The following is a 19,531-nucleotide window of genomic DNA, read 5'->3' as shown; positions in this document are numbered from 1 at the left end:
ATTCATTGCACAAAATGTCAGTCAGTCATTTTCTTACCTGCTTAGTCCTGAACAGGGTCATGGGGGGATGCCAGAGCCTATCCCAGCTACCATAGGGTGCAAGGCTTGAACAAACCCTGCACAGGGCATTAGTCCATCGCAGTGCATTGTACAAAATGTATTCTTTTAAAATATTTGTTCACTGAATGAAAATCAAATTAAAACATTATTTTAGCCATATGTATACAATTTCAATTGTCTTTATATTTCAGAACTCAAAATCATAGAAATGTCGTGTTGCAACAGTCCTTAAAGTCTCCAAATGAATGCTGTAAATTGTAAGTACCACCTTATGACCAGTAGATGGGGCCAAACGCTTCTTCTCATTTAGATGGAAATGGGATTTTTAATCAGCTTAGCAAAAGAGCAACTTTTCCTACTCACTTATCAACTCAGAAAAATATAACTATATACAGATTTGAAAAACAATATAAAAACTTAAAATGTGGAGGCTTTTAGATGATATATGTAAATGAATACAATAAACTTACTGAAAGTTTCACTTTGTTTGAGCAGAAGATAAATTCGAAAATTATATTCTTACATTTAAAGTGACTTGATTAACATGCCCAGATGCAAGGAATAACATTTTACTGTTTCATGCGGCTGTCTGTGTACATTAGTCCTGTAGTATTGAAGTTTTGATATTGCACAGTTTTAAACCCAGGGCTTCATTCAGCACAGAGTTGATGTTTAATATTGTCTGACAAGGCTAAATTACTGCAATATAACAAACAAGATTATCATATTCATTAATGGCAAGGCATAAACATGTTTCTTAGAACACCACTTTTTTTGTGGATAATAAATTGATTGTGGAGTAACATCTATAAATATATAGGTATAGATAATAGATGCAGACAAGGATAAACATGCAGTGATGAAAATCTTAACTTGGAAAGACTGAAAAGATTCTTAGTTCCGAAGGAGTTAATCCAAAACTTTCTTGCCATCCCCTTCCCCCTCCCACGTATAACTTAATTAGGCTATGAAAGGGAGATCCCTCCCGACCATCTGCACTTAGAGAGTCATTCAAAGCCTCAGAGGCTCTCGGGTGCACTCAACAATCAGACGCACTCTCTCACTGACAAAAGCAGGAGGCTGCTGGCAAGCATAGGATAAAAGTGAGGAAACTGATTCATTTATTGGTTTTGCCTCTTCCTTATATAGCAAAACATCATAATTCCTAGCTAGGAACCATGGAGCAGACCATTGGTGGGAGTAGACAACAGCTTGGACAGGAAAAGTATCAGATGTGGGATCTCAACAAACGTCTGGAGTCATACCTGTCAAGAGTGAAGTTTCTAGAAGAAGAGAATGATTTTCTCCGGGGTGAAATTCAGCATCTTAAAAGAAACCAAGATGCCAGGTCCTGGAAGTCTGAGTTTGAAGAAGAGCTCTGTCAAGCAAGACAGAAGTTGGAAGATGCTTGGAAAGAGTTGGACAAAGCAGAAATGGATAAAGATCGTATGAGTGAAGAAGTGGACCTTTTGAGGAGCAAAAGGCAAAAAGAGCAGGAAGCCCAGGGAGCCATAAAGAAGCAGCTCTCCGACATGAAAAAGGCACTAGAAGAGGAGAGAAGAGCTCAGATCTGGTTAAAAGAAAAAGCTGCCCAGCTGGAACAGGAACTTCTGTTGGAGGTGGAAGCTCACCAAGATGACTCGTCCAGTGTGAAAGCTCAGATATCTGCTGCAGCACCTGTACTGACTCAGAGCACTTATGCTCATCACAGTCTGCAGGTAGAAGATTTTGGGAAATGCTATGCAGAACGGGCCAGTGAAATGTGGAAAGCCATGACAGAAGCCTATGACCACCAGATTTCTCACCTTGAAGAATCTTTAGCTCAAGCTAAGGCTCAGCTCATCCAAGTTTCTGAAGAGAAAAAAGCAAACTGCCTGCGGTTACAAGGGCTAACCAAAGAGTTAGAGGCAACTCAGGGTCAGAAAAAGCTGATTGAGAAGAATATGGCTGAAAGATGGGCACAGCAGCGTAAGGAGTTGGAGAAAATAGAGGTAAGTGCAGTGGACATACTTAACATGTTTAACTTTTTACAGCATGCATGCTTGGAAGGTGATTGACCTGAAGAGTTATTTGTTTGTTTTTGGAATATATGATCACTCATTAAGTTACTAATTTCTTTCTACAAGTTCAAAATCTGATTATCAGATTAAGTGTTTTGGGATGCTGGAGACTATCTAGGCAGTAACAAACAAATGGTAGAAACCATCCATATTACTAAAGTGCAGATACTAATATTGCTTAGAAATACACCAACGACATATTCAGACAACTTAGACATTAGGTTATCAAAGAATCCAAACTCTTAAATTCTTTTTTCTGGTTGATATATTTTCTCATGTTTTAATAAGTATATGTCCATCAATAAACCCATTTAAACCAGTTTAACATTACTAAGGCTGGAGCTGGAGCCCATATGGGGCTCCATTGATTTCAGGGCAAATTTAATCACATACCCTCCCTCCCTCCCTCCCTCACTCCTTCACTCATTCACAATGGGATCTTCTTCTTGATGTGAAGGAGATTTTTTTACTGCTGAGACCCTTCATTTTCCCCATTAACATGTATTAAATACGTGCTAGGAAGAAACTTTAGTAAATGGATAGGTGGATAGAAACTCCATGCTTAGTTAAAACTTAAAGCTAAATGACACATTTTCAAAGATGAATGGTCACCTTATTGTCAGAAATTATCTCATAGAAGCAAAAAGACAGCTACTGTAAATCCAGATCTGTATGCTCCTCTTGGTACAGTATATGAAACTGTAGTGTGCTAGTGGCTGAGATGACCATCAATTCCCATTTTAACTTGTATTATCTGACTTATTGCCATCACGCCCTGACAGAAACATTTCATTCAGCTGAAATACTCAGCAGCTCTTTAGTTGGAGTACAGAACATCACAATGTGGGATAGCAGACAGTTAAGAGATAAGGAAATTCCAGCCAATGCATTTGAAGCGAATCCCAAGATTGGGGCTGGTTTATATTCAGGCCACATTTTATTCAGTGCAGTGTCCTGTTCCAGAACACAAGTCTTCATATTTGCAAATTTTATCCTCATTTTTTAAGTAGAGGGTGTTGATACTATAATTAGAAAAAAATTGAATTATTTATAAAAATGAATCTTAATAATAAAAAAAATCTTCTAAATACATACATTCTCAAATGGCCTTAATCCATTTCAGTATCATAGTGGACTGGGGACTCCAAAATGGATTGGGTGAAAGGTGGCAATGAGCCCTAAACTGGGCACGATATTCATCACAGGGCACAATCACTCCTATAGAGTAACAAATGAACCCAAAAGAAACACATCTTTGGGATGTGGGTGACAATCATGAGTACCCGGACATGCAGAACCCATGCAGGCAGCGCCCGGTTGGTAACAGGACTAATCACCCCAAAGACAATGGCTGCTCTGGAGCTTGAACCCATTTGTCTATATCTTTCAGGCAGCAGTGCTTAATGCTGTGCCATCAAACTACCCCTGAATATGTTCAGCGATATTAAAAAAATGTACTACATGCAAGAAATATCACTCCCTTTCCATTTAACTGGCCGTTTACATTTTTAGCATGCTACTGTTGAACTTTTTCTTTGTAATAAAGAGCCTTAGAATAATTTCAGCCTTGTCAGCCAGCAAAAGCAGGAAATCCCAAAGGCACAGCCCTCATTGTAATGTGCTTTAAGTGGAAGTGTTTCGTCCATGGAGGAGTGAATCACAAGTCAGGAATGACATACCCACACATGTCCCTTGTAGCAGCTGGGGTGTTCAAGCCTGCTTATGGTCCACTGAAACCACTGAGTTTGTATCCCAATTTCTGTTTTTGAGGCTAACAGCATTTTTGATTATGAGGATTATTTTATCTAATTTTATACTGGTCATTTTATTGTCAAAAAAATGTAAAATGCAGCTGTTTTTTTTCTGGAGGAAAAGGTGCACATGACAAAAGTTGCAATGGTTAAGAAAGAATTTATCTTGTAGCTGAACTAGCAGCAAAAAGTGCTGCACCACTGAATCTGCCAGAAAAGAGCTTCTTCTGCCCACGTTCCTCTTATTAGATAGCATCACTTCAGGTGGACCTGGAGTCCGGGGAAGTGTGGAGCTGCTGCTTTGACTCTAGTCTGAGCTTCAACAAACACTCACATTGTTCATTATATGACATAACATTGTCAAACTGCTTAATCCACTTCATAGCAATGGGGGGCCTGAAATTGTACCAGCAGTTCTTGGGTGCAAGGCAGGAGACCACCTTTCCCAGTCTATTGTGCGATGTGCTCATGCACACACCCACACCCATATAAGGACAATTTGGGATTGCCAGTCAGTCGAACCAGCGTGCTTTTGGTGATTTGACATGGAAACCAGTGTGCTCTTGGAGGAAATTTCACGCAAACATGTGGAGAAGGAAACAGACAACACACAGACAGGCAACCGGGTGCAGGATTCAAATACAGAAAGCTGGATCTATGAGGCATCTGCACTAATTACTGCACCACCCGGCTGTCCTCATTTGTTATTAACTGATAATTATCCATACAGTATTGTCAACATAATAGGAATGTGGATGTGGGAGTATACAAAACAGAATACTGTTAGTCCATTTTAAATTAAAAAATATATAAATATATTTAGACTCACAAAACCTCCAGTTATTAATTTAATTTGTGTGAGTCCAGAGTGAAACAGCAGGACAGCAATACAGGCAATAGAGTAGCTGTAGATGCAAAAAGAGCACTTCATGAAACATCAGAAAAACATCAGATAAACAGTAGGCACCGTGGACATTACAGGACAGTCATTTGATTTTATATCAGCAGAATTTACTCACCCTTTAGGTTCCTCTACTTGCTGCTTCTTATTACACACCTTTCTATAAACTGAATTTTGCTTTCAATTGCTCACTGAGCTTCAATGTTCCTACCCTTTATAATAAATCATCTATCCATCCATTTAGTCCAAGTAAGGCTCTCAAAGCTGGAACCTAACCTGCAGCCTCAGTTATAAAGACCAGCAACAACCCCTTGGACAGAAGGCCAACATTTTGCTTTACTCATGCAGTCTCCAATTCACAAATACGTCTTTGTGATTTGGAGTGATACCTGGAGCGCCCACTCAGACATGGTTTAAATGTGCAAACTACACAGAGGCCGTGACTGGGCTGGAGAGGTGAGACCATGCCATCCGTCACAGAGTCAACCTTTCCTTATCGTCTGGAGCAGCAGTATGCACCATGACAAGGTTCTTTACAGAGCACACACAATTAGAGTACTTTATTAAATATACAAATGATTCAGTACAGTAAATACCAATAAATACAGGACAGACAGATATGAAGAGAAAAACCAAAAGTAAACCAAACACAGTGACTTAGCTCCTTATTAGAGACTTGATCATACCTTTAACATTGCTGTGGGTGGGTACCTGGTAATTTAAAGCTGTACAGTGTTTCCCATTCTTGCATTCGGTACACAGAGACTAATTTGGTGAAACACTTACAGCTTCTTGCTTGCACCCCAAAAATTGGATGTGCCCTCAGGGTAATCACCTCCACAGCATTTAGGGTGTATGGCTCTTGTAACAGATGCCACATCCTGTAGCAGTGTCCTTCATGAATAAGCAACCCCTCTAATGGGTGCCTAGTCTTTGAGGAGTGTAGCATCCTATAGCAGATGCTGGCCCATATATTTATTATTATGAATCCTCCTTTCCAACCTGAACCTACCTTACCACCGTGCTGCTTTTGCCCTTGGTATCATCTTGCCAAGCTGGCATCCAAGTCACACGTTTATTGTTAATCCATAAATATCCACTCATAATTGGAACCCACTTAATCCAGTTGACGGTCAATAGGAGGATGTGCCAGCAGCACTGGGCATAAGACAGGAACCAAACCAGATCAGGGTTCACTTCATTACAAGGTGAAATTACAGTTGTCAATTAGTCTGACATGTATGTTTCTAAGATGTGGGAGACGCACCAAAAAACACAGTGGAAAACTCACACCGACATGGAGAGAATGTGCAAACTTCAGAGAGAGAAAGACTAGAAAGTAGAACACATTGCACACTTAAGAGTAAGCACAAAGATGGAAATAACAAGTGCTACTGAACTTAAAAATAAACATTAAAAAATGAAGAGATTCAGCACAAAAATGTTAGTAGAATGGTGGGACAGAATTAGGGAAGTGGACACTTAGAGTAAATGGACACGCATCTTTCTCAGTTTCTTGCTATAAGAACCATAGTAGGAGTTCAGGTTAAGAGTAAGAAAAAGCCAATGATGACAGTTTTGAGAGTCCAGCGGCATCAGCACTTGACACTGACCAGTGATGGAGAACAAAATCAAAAATGGAACGTCTGTGTTGTATGGAGCTGTGTTGTGTACTGCAGGATAAACAAACGTCCAAGCAATGCAGTTGACAAGCCGGGTGCTGCTGCCCTTTGGAACTGAGAGCACTTGGCCATTCAATGAAGATACTCACTGTCTGCTGTTTTGAGAGATGCCTAGAGGGGTAACCAGTGCCATGAATAAGTACATCTGGTCTTTTGAGAACTGATGAAGCACAAGTGGAAGACAAAAACACATACACTTGGCTAATGTGGCTTGTGAAAACTTGAATAATTTATCAAGCTTTTAGACAGTCGAGAAAGAGGATTAATAAGAGAATGCACATGTTCACAATCAATACAAATCTCAATTGTTTATTTAATCCTTTTTTTAAGATTTACTCTTTACTAACATAAAGAAGGAACAATATATGACAGTAATAAATGACCATATAGAAGAAATAAGAAACTCAAACAGCACTAGCCACTTACACCTCCCAGCCATGTGCCATACCACCAGAAACAATGGCCACACCATAACGTGACAACCAGACAAGTAAGCAACTGCAGCACAACATTCTTGAAGTGAAAGATTTAAACAGAGAAGTAGAAAATTCCAGTTTTTGGATAGACTCACTAGATACACTATTATCTTGTGAAGCACGAGAACTCAAGGTTAGAATCAAAGCCTCCAAAATTATTACAATGACAGGCAGAAGATGTGTGCATGGAGTTACCCATGTCAGGTTGGAATTTGCATACTGAAGAGAAAGCAACCCGTCACATCAGTTTTATACAGCTAGTTGTCTTCCATATGCATTACTATGGATGAAAATAAACATGAAATGGAAGCAAATGCCTATATGCCTTCTTTCTATGGCTTACACTGGGCATATCACGAACAAACCTCACATCATGGGTGATGACAAAGCAAGCATTGGCGTACTAGTGTGAAACATGAATTTAACATTATTAAGATATGAATAGCATAGTAAAAACATCATGAAAGTTTTGAAGGGAACAGATCAGTGCATAACTATTCCCCTAACTCTTTTTAATACTATCATGTACAGCTTTCAAGATCCCAAAAGTAATGCGTGTTAACTTATAACTGGCATGACTGATAAAACACGTGACGTGATCTTGGTGCTATAATTGAGTGGCTTATCATATAGTACGAAATCAATAAACGGGATATACTGTGGATACTAAGCTGCTATTAGACCACCACTCTCAATAATCTGAACATACGACATGTGGCAAAAAATAATTCATGACCCTCAAAAACAGCTTAAAAAGCCTAGAAGTAGGTAATGTAGATACATGGGACAGGAAGAAGAAAAAAAGCACACAAATTAATGGTCAGGATTCCCTGTTATGAATAGCCCACCAATAATACAGACCACATATTTTTAAAACTTTTCTCTTATAGTAGCACCACACATTTTGAAGCTACTAGAGTAGAATATTTAAGGCATATGTTTAGGTTGATATATTTGATGATATGACACTGTCAGTGCTAATGACGGTGATATTCCTGCAAGATGTATATTGGATGGTGACAGGGACCCTTCAATGTAACTCCATGGTCATTTTTCTGCAAAATGTTGTCATGGCCCTCCATAGAAGTTTTTAAATGGCACAACTGCTACACAAAATCACAACAATCGTGCTTCTAAAATGTTTACAGCTCTGCCATCACCACCATCACTGGGTGTGTTAAAGCATGCTGCATGTGGAGAAAAGCTCAGAACAAGCATCTACTAAATTGTATTGTGAAATTTTCAGAACTGAGTTAGGATTTGTTAATTATTACAATGGAGGTGATTAAATACAACAAATTAATAGTTTATTGCATTAGCAACATATTGTGCTTTATTGTCATAAATTTTGTCACCCAGATTCACTGAGATAAGACAAAACACATGGCCCGTCAATATCATCTCATATCATTTTGTTACATAAAGTAAAGTTTAAAAAAATCAGTTAACTCAGGTAATGACAACTATACTGGATGCTGCTTTGTTTTATATCAATGAAGGACAGAAGTCAATTTTTTTAATTAAATAAATTGTGCTTATAAAAAAGAAGTCAAGACATTTTGTAGTCTACTAGAGAAAGTCTTTAAGAGAGAAGAATGTTTTGTGGAAAAGCATAAAATAAAGTCCATACCACAGTCATGTGTGTAGTGACTGAGCATTGAGAACAGAGTTGAGTATATTGCAACGTTAAATTCTTTGCCTACTGATAAGTGACACACAGTATGCCTTTCTACATAGGTTACTGTATGTTCTGTTTTCTAGGAGTACTTGCGCCTTGCATACAATATGGTAACAGTATTTTAACTTGTAATAAAAATCCAAAGCATTTGGGTGTGATCCTGGATAGAACATTGAACTATAAACAGCATTGTAAAAAACTGCTGCTGAACTCCAAACTAGAAATAACATTCTTCAAATAATTTTCAGCCTCTACGCTGTGCATTTCCACCCTAGAATTGGTCTGTTCTGCTGTAAAATATTACTCCTCAACGTGGCTCAACAGCACCCTCACAAAAAAGGTGGATTAAATTGCACCATGCAAATAATATTAGGAACAATCAGGTCTGCTCCTACGTACTGGCTGCCTGTATATCCCACCACCCCACTTATGCAGAAAAAGCACACTTGTCCAAGAATATCAGAATACCCTAAAAATCAGCAACTTCCATTCACACTTATTCTTATGGTTTGAGTAATAACAGACTTCAGTCAGGAGTTCCACAACTTGTAAAATCTAAAGATTTGTATGAAAATGACTTTAACCTTACAAAATCTTAGAGAAGAGAATGTGAAGTTATCTCACCAACACTAGTTCACATCTTACCATGTATATCAGAAAAACATCTGGTTTTGACCTACCGTGAAGAGTATGGTCTAGCATCAATAGAATAAGAACCAATCATGGTAGATGAGCAGACATGGTCAACAAATGGTGAAAAAAAGCTCACAATGTGACTGTGGTGCAGCTAGACAGACAATCTACCACATCATAGAAGAATGCCCTCTAAGAGCCTATCCTGGTCAATCCTGAGGAGGACTCACAGTGCAATTGAGTACATTAGAAATGTAGATGTTTGTTTGCAATATGGGCAATGTAATTGTAGTCATTTCTAGCACTTTTACATTGTCATTCATAAGTGTATATGTTATGTGTGCATATGACTTACATTCCAAATGCTAAACAAATACCTTGATAACAAGAACTGGAATAAAGGTAGACACCCTTAGAAGTAGCATAGTGTTGGACATTTTACATGAAATAACTGCTTTGTACAGCACCCTCTCAGCGATGAGCCACAGTGCACATACTCCTCACCATAATTGCTGTAGGAGTAAACATAGAACCAGAGAGAGGGGCTGACAAAGGGATTCTGCTACATTAGTGAGAAATTTGCAGAAAACCTTTCACCCATGCCATTTGTTGTGATTGGCTGAATCATGAAACAAAATTCTAAGGTTTCTAGTCCAGTGTGTTTTGCTCACTGAATAGAAAAGTATGTCCACCAGTTACACCAGACAGATTTCACAAAAGACAGTAAACAATACAACATTTTTTATTTTCGCAAGGATACAGTATGAATGATAAAGTCTGTTTGATACATTTGTGTTAATACTCAGGATTATTTAGTATGCTGTGAGATATCAGTCTAATTTTCAAGCAGGATGCCTTAAGGGATGAAGAGATATAAATTTTGGCTTATGAAAAAAATCAACAATTTGACAAAGATGTACGCAAATCAACCGTCACTTTCTCAGCATGACAAGAGACTCTTTTTCAACAAATAACTCAAAACAGTCTCACTGTTTTCTTTTTCTTTCAGCTGCTCCCGTTAGGGGTTGCCACAGCGGATAATCCAAAATTGTTGTCCGCATATTGATTTGGCAAACTTTTATACCGGATGCCCTTCCCTCTCCATTTATCTGGGCTTGGGACCGGCATGAAGAAAGACACTGGTCTGTGCATCCCCTGTAGCTGTAAAAACACAAAATGATACAATGTATTTAAAATATAAGGATCATGGGAAATGGATATAATGTATGCAGGTATAAACAGATGAAAGAAAATAAATACACAGAACAAAGCAAACATACATTTAAGCCTAATTTTCTTTCTAGCTTTTTGCCATAAAGGAGGCACAAACTTCTGAATTTTATCTCCCTTTCATGTTCATCCGAGGACCAGAATTTAAATAATTTTGTAAGATTTTTTGTTTCTTATATGGTTGAATGGATACACCTTTCTCAAGGTTATAAGCCCCTCGATGCCTGTGTACTTTGATCTAGCAATGCTGATTTTGTTTACACCCCACCTGTAGTTGCTTTCACCCCCCCCAACAGATCTTCTGTGTATTACAAGCTTTTTGAAGCTACTACGTGGATGTATGAATTAGTGAAGGTTGTGTTAAAAGTTCTGTTTTCCTATTAATTTTAGAGAAACTTATAAAACCTAAAATATTTCTCATCACACAGGTTACTACTTTCAATTCACAAACAACTAGAAATATATGCAGTATGACAGTACATGCTTAATGCTAACTATGTGTTTCTGTGGGTCCTCTCAACTCCTAGAATTGAGTTAATTCTTTGTTCTTAGGTCTTCAATTTTCAGAGCCCATGGAGGACTCTCACTGACACACATAGAAGGAGGAGGATGATGAGCATGCTTTTTCTTTCTTTTTCTAGATGTTATTCTCTCAGTTATAGTCTTTGAGGTTTCACATAATGGTCCTCATTTAATAGCATAAAATAGATCTGGTGAGAGTTGGTGATCAGTTATCTCTTTTTTTATTAGCAATACAGATGTATGTCGGTTCACATATAGTCTCTAATGCTTTAGTGAGGCTGGACTCAGTGTGGCACTCAAACCTACCCTCAATACAGACTATCTTTCACTGGCGTGTTGCAGCACTGCCTTACTCCTTGAAGTAGAAAGGTTCCTCCAGCCTTTTGTTGTCGGCCATATCCTAGGCAACATGGAGTAGACGTTAACCCCAAGGCTTCACTGTTGCAGCCGGATCAGGTCACTGCTGGCCCTGGCTTCTAAAGGAAGGAGTGGACAATTTGCCATTGTTTTTCTTGAGAGAATATATACCTAAACGTTCAAATTGCTATTTTGTGCAAAATTTTGTTCATCAAGGAGACAAAGGTTGAATTCTGGCAATTTTTCCAATTGAACAAGGTGATAAACAATAGATAGATAGATAGATAGATAGATAGATAGATAGATAGATAGATAGATAGATAGATAGATAGATAGATAGATAGATAGATAGATAGATAGATAGATAGATAGATAGATAGATAGATAGATAGATAGATAGATAGATAGATAGATAGATAGATAGATAGATACTTTATTAATCCCAATGGGAAATTCACATTCTTCAGCAGCTACAAGCCAGAGATGTCTTGAAGTCTGGACTTAAAGTGTTATTCAGCTGTGAGTGATATTGACTCATCAGATAGAGCTCCAGCGGCTGCATACCAAAGAGGTTGTTGTAGCAGTTTCACTCAGATATCTTCACTTGGCTGAAGTGGGAGTTTGATCTAAAGTGTCAGACAAAGTTACTGCAGCTCAGATATGTGGCTGCAGCTGAAGGCTCATACTGTATGTAATGCAAAAGAAGACAGGAAAAAGCCAGGCCATCTTAGAGTGTTGTTAGTACTTCACAGACTGACTGAATATATCAATATTTTCAAGGAAATACCTTGACATTCACTAATTGACTAATTGCATTTCAACATGGCTGGGTGACATGTCACTTCCATGTGTGCTTGACCTGCTAATCAGTACAATATGGGGATTAAACTGAATAAATAAAAATAGCCATTGGTGGCAATTATCAAAATCAAGCTGGTGAAGATGAACATCTAAATTAGTGTTAAATATTGGGACTAATAGAAAAAATGTTTGAGGAACGCTAAATTTGGCACTAATGACAGATTGTAAGTTTTGTTTTCTGAAATAATGAGTCATGGTAATTTGCACAAAAACAATTCATATTCTTGAAAACTGAGATGATAAATGTCCAATAAAAAGCATATATGAGTACGTACCCATGACTTCGAAGTGCATGGGCATCCCAAACACATATGTCTCCATTGTGCTGGGGGACAGATAAAAAGTACTTTCAACTTTCATCTCAGGTACTTTTTCATCTCTCTTCTATCATCCTTTTACTTTATTCTCCTCCTACCATTCACGCTACTCTTATTCCTTCCAGGAATGGTATCTTGTCTTGATTCCTTACAGTGAATGTTCATTTGATTCTGGCAGAAGGTGACCATTTATAACACATCCTAAGATTACTTTAGAAAACACAGTGTACCTTGGAAAGTTATTGCTTTTCAGCCATTATTGCCTTCTGGAAATCTCAGCCATCTTTACGTTTCTATCAACTTTGTCATGCTATGTAAAAACAGCATTAAATTGCTTCCTCCTCAAGTGGTCTAGCTTTATCCCAAAAGTCAAGTAAGACTGAGGATCATTCTGGGAAAGATAAGAGAAGTCACTCATGCACAAACACACTTAGCTAAAGCCTCTTTTTTTCTCATTTCTACTATTACCTTCTTAGCATCTCAGCAGCTTATATGGTTAACTACTTTCAGTTTATCACTTTCCTCTGTAAATCTGGATCTGAATGTTTTTTGGTCCGGTTCAAGTCCTAACTTTCTGAGCTATCATTCTGTGCCTTATGATGTAACTTTTTGTTTGTTCCCCAAAAAAGGAGTGCTGCACCTCTATTTCTTTTTTCTAAGCTCTCTTATACAGTATAGTGAAATGGCTATCTTATCAAGTCTATGCAACATCTGCACCTCTCACTATTTAGGTGAAGCCATATGATCAACTGCATCTCTGCCACCCCTTCATAGATGATCAGCTATCATCTAGAACCCAGCCCTTCCAAAGCAGATTAACTAATATCTGCCTTGTCTTTCCCTGCTACAGATGTTTATCCTTAAATTGCTTTAGACAACATTACATCATCAAGGAACAGCATAACTTTTGATAACTCTGCTTTTCTTTAATCAACCCATTTCCTTGTCTTTATTCACAGCAGTATTAGATCTGTTCCCTACTTGCTATGTATACTCCCCAATATCTGCTGTTTTCACTTTACTACCCTGCATACTCATTGCGAATTCTCCTGCCTGAATAACATAGTCTATCAAACTTTGCACTCAGTTCTTCTCTTTTTACCTCTGTCTGCTAGAATGCAAATCAGAACCTTTACTACACAGGTCTCTACATAGCTGAACCCCTCTATTTGTTTCTTAATTGTGGTCCCCAATGTTATCTCCCCTAATTCTTCAGTCTGCCTATGAACTCTGCTTTCTCTTCTAGACACCTTAAAGATATGCTGTTTCCCAGACCGCTTTGTACCACTCAGTTCTACCTTTAGCTTTTGCTTGATGCTTGTTCATGTTCATCATCTGACACTATCATTGCAGTACTGAAACTTTCTTCTCTGTCTAAAATCTTCTGTTAACATTTCAAAACCTTGTCTAGCCCTCATTTGTTTAGCATTCATTTTTGGATTTTTCTAAGACACCTTTGATAATCCTGTCCATCTACCCAATGTGTGAACCTACTAAATCAACTTTGAGGGATTTGTTTCCCTCCTACATTCCAAAAACATATAGGTTAGGTAGAATGCTGACTCTAATTTGGTTCAGGACAAGTGAGTGTACTCTTTGATGGAATGGTGCAAATTTGTCTGCTAAGTAAAGAAAGTTATAATAATTATCTTCTACTGTAATCTTTTACATAAGAATCATCTGACATTTTCCCTACAGCTTTCATGTCTTCAATCTTCTCTTCTTGTTTTTGCACCCCTTTTTGTACCCCCCAGAGTGATCAGATATTGAAGGACTATGATTCCTGACCTGAGATAACATTCCTCTTTGAAAATTTAAGCTTTCCATGATGACACTGATGTAGTGACTCCCTCCATTAGAATAACTTAAAGATTCGAAAATGAACTGCTAATTTAATTTATTGATTTTTATTGAGTACAATCTTATTTTGTAAATGGAGATAAACAGAAAAAAATGTTAGTTGCACAAAAAAAAAGAAAACGAAAAGCAACTATTAAAGCAATCCTTTCACTCCTTTTCTACTTCCAACAGAAAGACGGCCACATTTTAAATGCTAATAGACCAGTCTCCTTATCTTTTGTGAGTCTCTGGGCTGGATGAAATCATAAGAATTAAGTAAGCCTGACTGATTTTAATTTAGGTCAAAACAGAGGAGCTACTAAGAAGCTTATTGAGTTTTGCTATTTAGCAACCATTGTCATGGAGCGAGTGAAGACCTGTACAGATAGATCGGTGAACAACAGTCATTTTCATCTGTGGGAACTGGAAACTGCAGTACGATGCACAATAATAACTGCCTTTTTAAAATTTCACCCATATCTGGTGAAAGAAAACAAACTGGATTATCTTTCAAATGACTTTATAGCACTTGTGCATTAACAGCTATCTTTTAAACATTCGAGTATTTTTCTTTTTGTTGCCTGCTTCCTGGGAAATAGTAGATAGATAGAACTTTGTTTGTCCGCATGGAGAAATTTGACATTTTACAGAGGCTCTTTAATAAAAAATGCATAAATAGATAAATAAACAAATGTACACAAACACACTACGGTCTGAGCACTCACACTAGAATGACTAACAATGAAAACTTCTGACTTGGTAGTCCTAGTCACAGTTAGCCATTATACAAGCGTATTACTAATTGGTATAAAGAAACGTTTCCTGACACACTTTTGCTGCATAATACAATGGCTAAAAGTCCTCAGGGCTGGTGTGTCACTGAGAAGATATGCAGCATTGATCATTATTATTTTTCTCCTTCGCTACGACTTCCAGGCGGTCCAGAGTGTGTCGTACAACTGAGCCTGCCATTTTAATAAGCGTGTTGATTTGGTGGCTTCTCTTGAAGTGATGATACCAGCCCAGCACACCACACCATAGAAAATGACACTGGCCATCACAGAGTTGTAGAAGATGTGAAGGATGTCACTTCCCACATTAAAATAACACAGTCTCCTAAGGATGAAGAGCCTACTCTGCCCTTTCTTATATAGTTCCTCTGTGTTCCGAGACCAGTCCATTCTGTCACTGATTTAAACTCCCAAGTATATGTAGGAGTGGACCACCTCTACATCCACTCCTTGAATAGTGTCCAGTGGCTCTTTGGTGTGGCAAAAGTCAATAGCCATTTCCTTGGTTTTGCTGATGCTAAGATGGAGACGATTCTCTTTTCACCAAGAAAGAAAGTTCTCCACCTGACTCCTATACTCTGTCTCATCCCCTTTATCAATACACCCCATAAGACCAGAATCATCTGAGAATTTCTGCAAGTGAAATGACTTGGGATGGCTGGATGGTATTGAAAGCACTGGATACATAAAGAAATATAATCCTTACAGTGCTGCCAGCTTTATTCAGGTGAGAATAAGCCTTGTGGAGCAGATAGGCAAACTGCAGTATCTCCAGGTGGTCTACCACAAGAGGGCTCATATATTCCAGGATGAACCACTCAAAGGTCTTCATGATCTGAGACATTGGTGTCACTGGTCTGTAGTCATCGGGTGAAGAGGCACCTGCCTTCTTTGGATCAGGAACAATGCAGAATGTTTTCCACAGCAGCGGCATTTTCTGGACACACTGACCAGGTGAAGTATCACCTTCTGGTTAGTGGAGTTTAATTACAAAATGAGTAGACTGTGAAATCTGACATAAACAGCACGTTCAGCTTCCAAATATTTCTGCAATCACCATATGTGTATGATCACATGACAGTTGTTGATGGTGGCAGACATGCTTTATGGAATCTCCATTCTGTTTCTTTGAGGCTGAACACGTGCAGTAGATGATTAAAGTATTCACACCTTAATTGAAAATTCAACTTTTGCTGATGTAATGACTACAATCAAGACAAATAGTGTCTTTTCAAGTTTTGTCAGATCATATACTTGACAATATTTAGGTGAAAAACAATTGGATCACATTTAGGAAAAAATAGTTAAAAAAAAAGAAACTGTCAATGCCTGAGTTGTGTATGTGTGGACACCCTTTGTGACGGGTGGTGTAACTGTATTTCAAAGTCTATGCAAAGGTGCTTAGCTTTCATCTGATATCAACCTAAGTTATCATGATGAACCCTCTTCCTGTAGGGGTTTCCTGAAGGTTTCCCATTTGCATAATGCAGGGATAACCATGCAGCTCACAAAAGATCAATGAGCTCTTATACTTGAGAGGTACATATCAGGAAAGGGGTCTAAAAGAGATTCAAAGACATAATATACAGTATAACATGTAACATTGTAAAGATTATCATTAAGAAGTGTGCAGAAAATATTTCACCTTAAGGCTATCACAAAGATCATGGCATCCCTCCAAAGCTGATGACTGGCCAAGAACAAAGCTCCTCAAGGGGGCCACCAAAAGGTCAATGTCATTGTGAAAGGAGATGGAGGAAATTATGGAAGTAAATGACTGCTCTCTGCATATTACAATTTGCTGTAGGCTATTCTTCACAAGTCCGAGGTAAGGAGTAAGATGGCAAGATGGAAACCATTTGTCATAAAAAGGAATATCCAACACTATGTATATTTTGCAAGAGGACAAATTCAATCTCACAAAAAATGTGAAAAAATATCTTCTTATCTGATGAGCTCCCCAACCAAAGAACACATTACCTAGCCTCTAGTATGGTGGTGGAAGCACTGCCTGGATATACCTACAGAAAAACTAAAAGCAGGATATGGTTTTATGTTGATTCTTCAGATATGTGTACATATAAGTTGCTTGACAGCAAATGAGAGCTATTATCCCACAACTGATATACAAAGTAATCTTCTTTTTCATCTTTTCACAATTTAGGAGGCTTTAAGTTGTTGCACATGTGATCAGGCGCAAGGAATATTTTCCTTGGAACCATTTAAGTTTGCTAAATAGTAAATCATGCAGTCAAGGACTTGGGTGAAAGTGAAGGGAGGTGCATTGAAGGTAGCAATCAAGAAGCCTCTTCAAACAAAGGATCATGGGAATTTTGTCACATGGGTGTGGTAGAAACCTTGACAACTTTCAAACAGCACAGTCATATGAAAAAGTTTGGGAACCCCTCTCACCCTGGATAAATAAAATAGATAAGAGTGGAATGTCTTTCATTTCCTAGGAACATCTGAGTACTGGGGTGTTTTCCGAACAAAGATTTTTAGTGACGCAGTATTTAGTTGTATGAAATTAAATCAAATGTGAAAAACTGGCTATGCAAAAATGTGGGTCCCCTTGTAATTTTGCTGATTTGAATGCATGTAACTGCTCAATCCTGATTACTTGCAACATCAAATTGGTTGGATTAGCTCGTTAAGCCTTGAACTTCATAGACAGGTGTGTCCAATCATGAGAAAAGGTATTTAAAGTGGTCAATTGCAAGTTGTGCTTCCCTTTGACTCTCCTCTGAAGAGTGACAGCATGGGATCCTCAAAGCAACTCTCAAAACATCTGAAAACAAAGCTTGTTCAGTATCATGGTTTAGGGGAAGGCTCAAACTGTCAGTTTCAACTGTAAGGAATGTAATCAGGAAATGGAAGACCACAGGCACAGTTGCTGTTAAACCCAGGTCTGGCAGGCCAAGAAAAATACAGGAGCGGCATATGCGCAGGATTGTGAGAATGGTTACAGACAACCCACAGATCTAAAGACCTGCAAGAACATCTTTCTGCAGATGGTGTATCTGTACACCATTCTACAATTCAGCGCAATTTGCACAAAGAACATCTGTATGGCAGGGTGATGAGAAAGAAGCCCTTTCTGCACTCACGCCACAAACAGAGTCGCTTGTTGTATGCAAATGCTCATTTAGACAAGCCAGATTCATTTTGGAACAAAGTGCTCTGGACTGATGAGACAAAAATTGAGTTATTTGGTCACAACAAAAAGGGCTTTGTATGGCGGAAGAAGAACACCACATTCCAAGAAAAACACCTGCTAACTACTGTCAAATTTGGAGGAGGTTCCATCATGCTGTAGGGCTGTGTGGCTAGTTCAGGGACTGGGGTCCTTGTTAAAGTCGAGGGTCGGATGAATTCAACCCAATATCAACAAATTCTTCAGGATAATGTTCAAGCATCAGTCACAAAGTTGAAGTTACGCAGGGGTTGGATATTCCAACAAGACAATGACCCAAAACACAGTTCGAAATTTACAAAGGCATTCATGCAGAGGGAGAAGTACAATGTTCTGGAATGGCCGTCACAATCCCCTGACTTGAATATCATTGTAAAGCTATGGGATGATTTGAAGCAGGTTGTCCATGCTCGGCAGCCATCAAATTTAACTGAGCTGGAGAGATTTTGTATGGCAGAATGGTCAAAAGTACCTCCATCCAGAACCCAGACACTCATCAAAGGCTATAGGAGGCGTCTAGAGGCTGTTATATTTGCAAAAGGAGGCTCAACTAAGTACTAATGTAATATCTCTGTTGGAGTGCCCAAATTTTTGCACCTGTCTAATTTTGTTATGATGCATATTGCATATTTTCTGTTAATCCAATAAACTTAATGTCACTGCTGAAATACTACTGTTTCCATAAGACATGTCATATATTAAAAGGAAGTTGCTACTTTGAAATCTCAGCCAATGATAAACAAAAAGAATTAAGAGGGGTTCCCAAACTTTTTCATATGACTAGTATCTGGATGAGATATTGAGACAATGTTGGCTGTTAGCTACCAAAAGAAGACTAATGAAGTCAATGGTCTATTGTCATTAACTTATACCTGATGTTATTTTGTGTATACATACAAATAAATAAATAAATTATTAAACATTCTTAAACAGACTTAAATGCACTGTCAGTATGACTCCATTTATAATGAGAACATTGTTTGCTTATTTCCTTTTAGGCCTTAATTGAAACACTTGAAATGGAAAAGGAGGCACTCAGTGATCAGATCTCTCATATTCTTAATGACCGTCAGCAGCTCATGCAACTGAAAATGTCACTGTGCCTTGAAGTGGCTACTTACAGGTAACCTTGTGCATAAGCTTTAATGAAAATGTAAAGATTAAATCAACATAAACTAGT

The 19,531-nt window shown here is 38.2% G+C and overlaps 1 protein-coding gene across 1 annotated transcript in view; it reads left to right on the top strand.

Annotated features, from left to right (window-relative positions):
- Positions 1-1,064: 1,064 nt before the first annotated feature.
- The window catches only part of nes (nestin), a 52,775-nt gene continuing 34,308 nt past the window's right edge, over positions 1,065-19,531 (top strand). Inside the window, exons 1-2 of the mRNA XM_051923302.1 lie at positions 1,065-2,051; positions 19,350-19,474. Of these exons, the coding sequence (XP_051779262.1) occupies positions 1,239-2,051; positions 19,350-19,474 (938 nt within the window). The 5' untranslated portion in view covers positions 1,065-1,238. The remainder of the gene's footprint in view (positions 2,052-19,349; positions 19,475-19,531) is intronic.

Source organism: Erpetoichthys calabaricus, chromosome 2 (assembly GCF_900747795.2).
Source record: "Erpetoichthys calabaricus chromosome 2, fErpCal1.3, whole genome shotgun sequence".
In the NCBI taxonomy this organism is placed as follows: Eukaryota; Metazoa; Chordata; class Cladistia; order Polypteriformes; family Polypteridae; genus Erpetoichthys; species Erpetoichthys calabaricus.
This window is presented reverse-complemented; position numbering and strand designations above follow the sequence as displayed.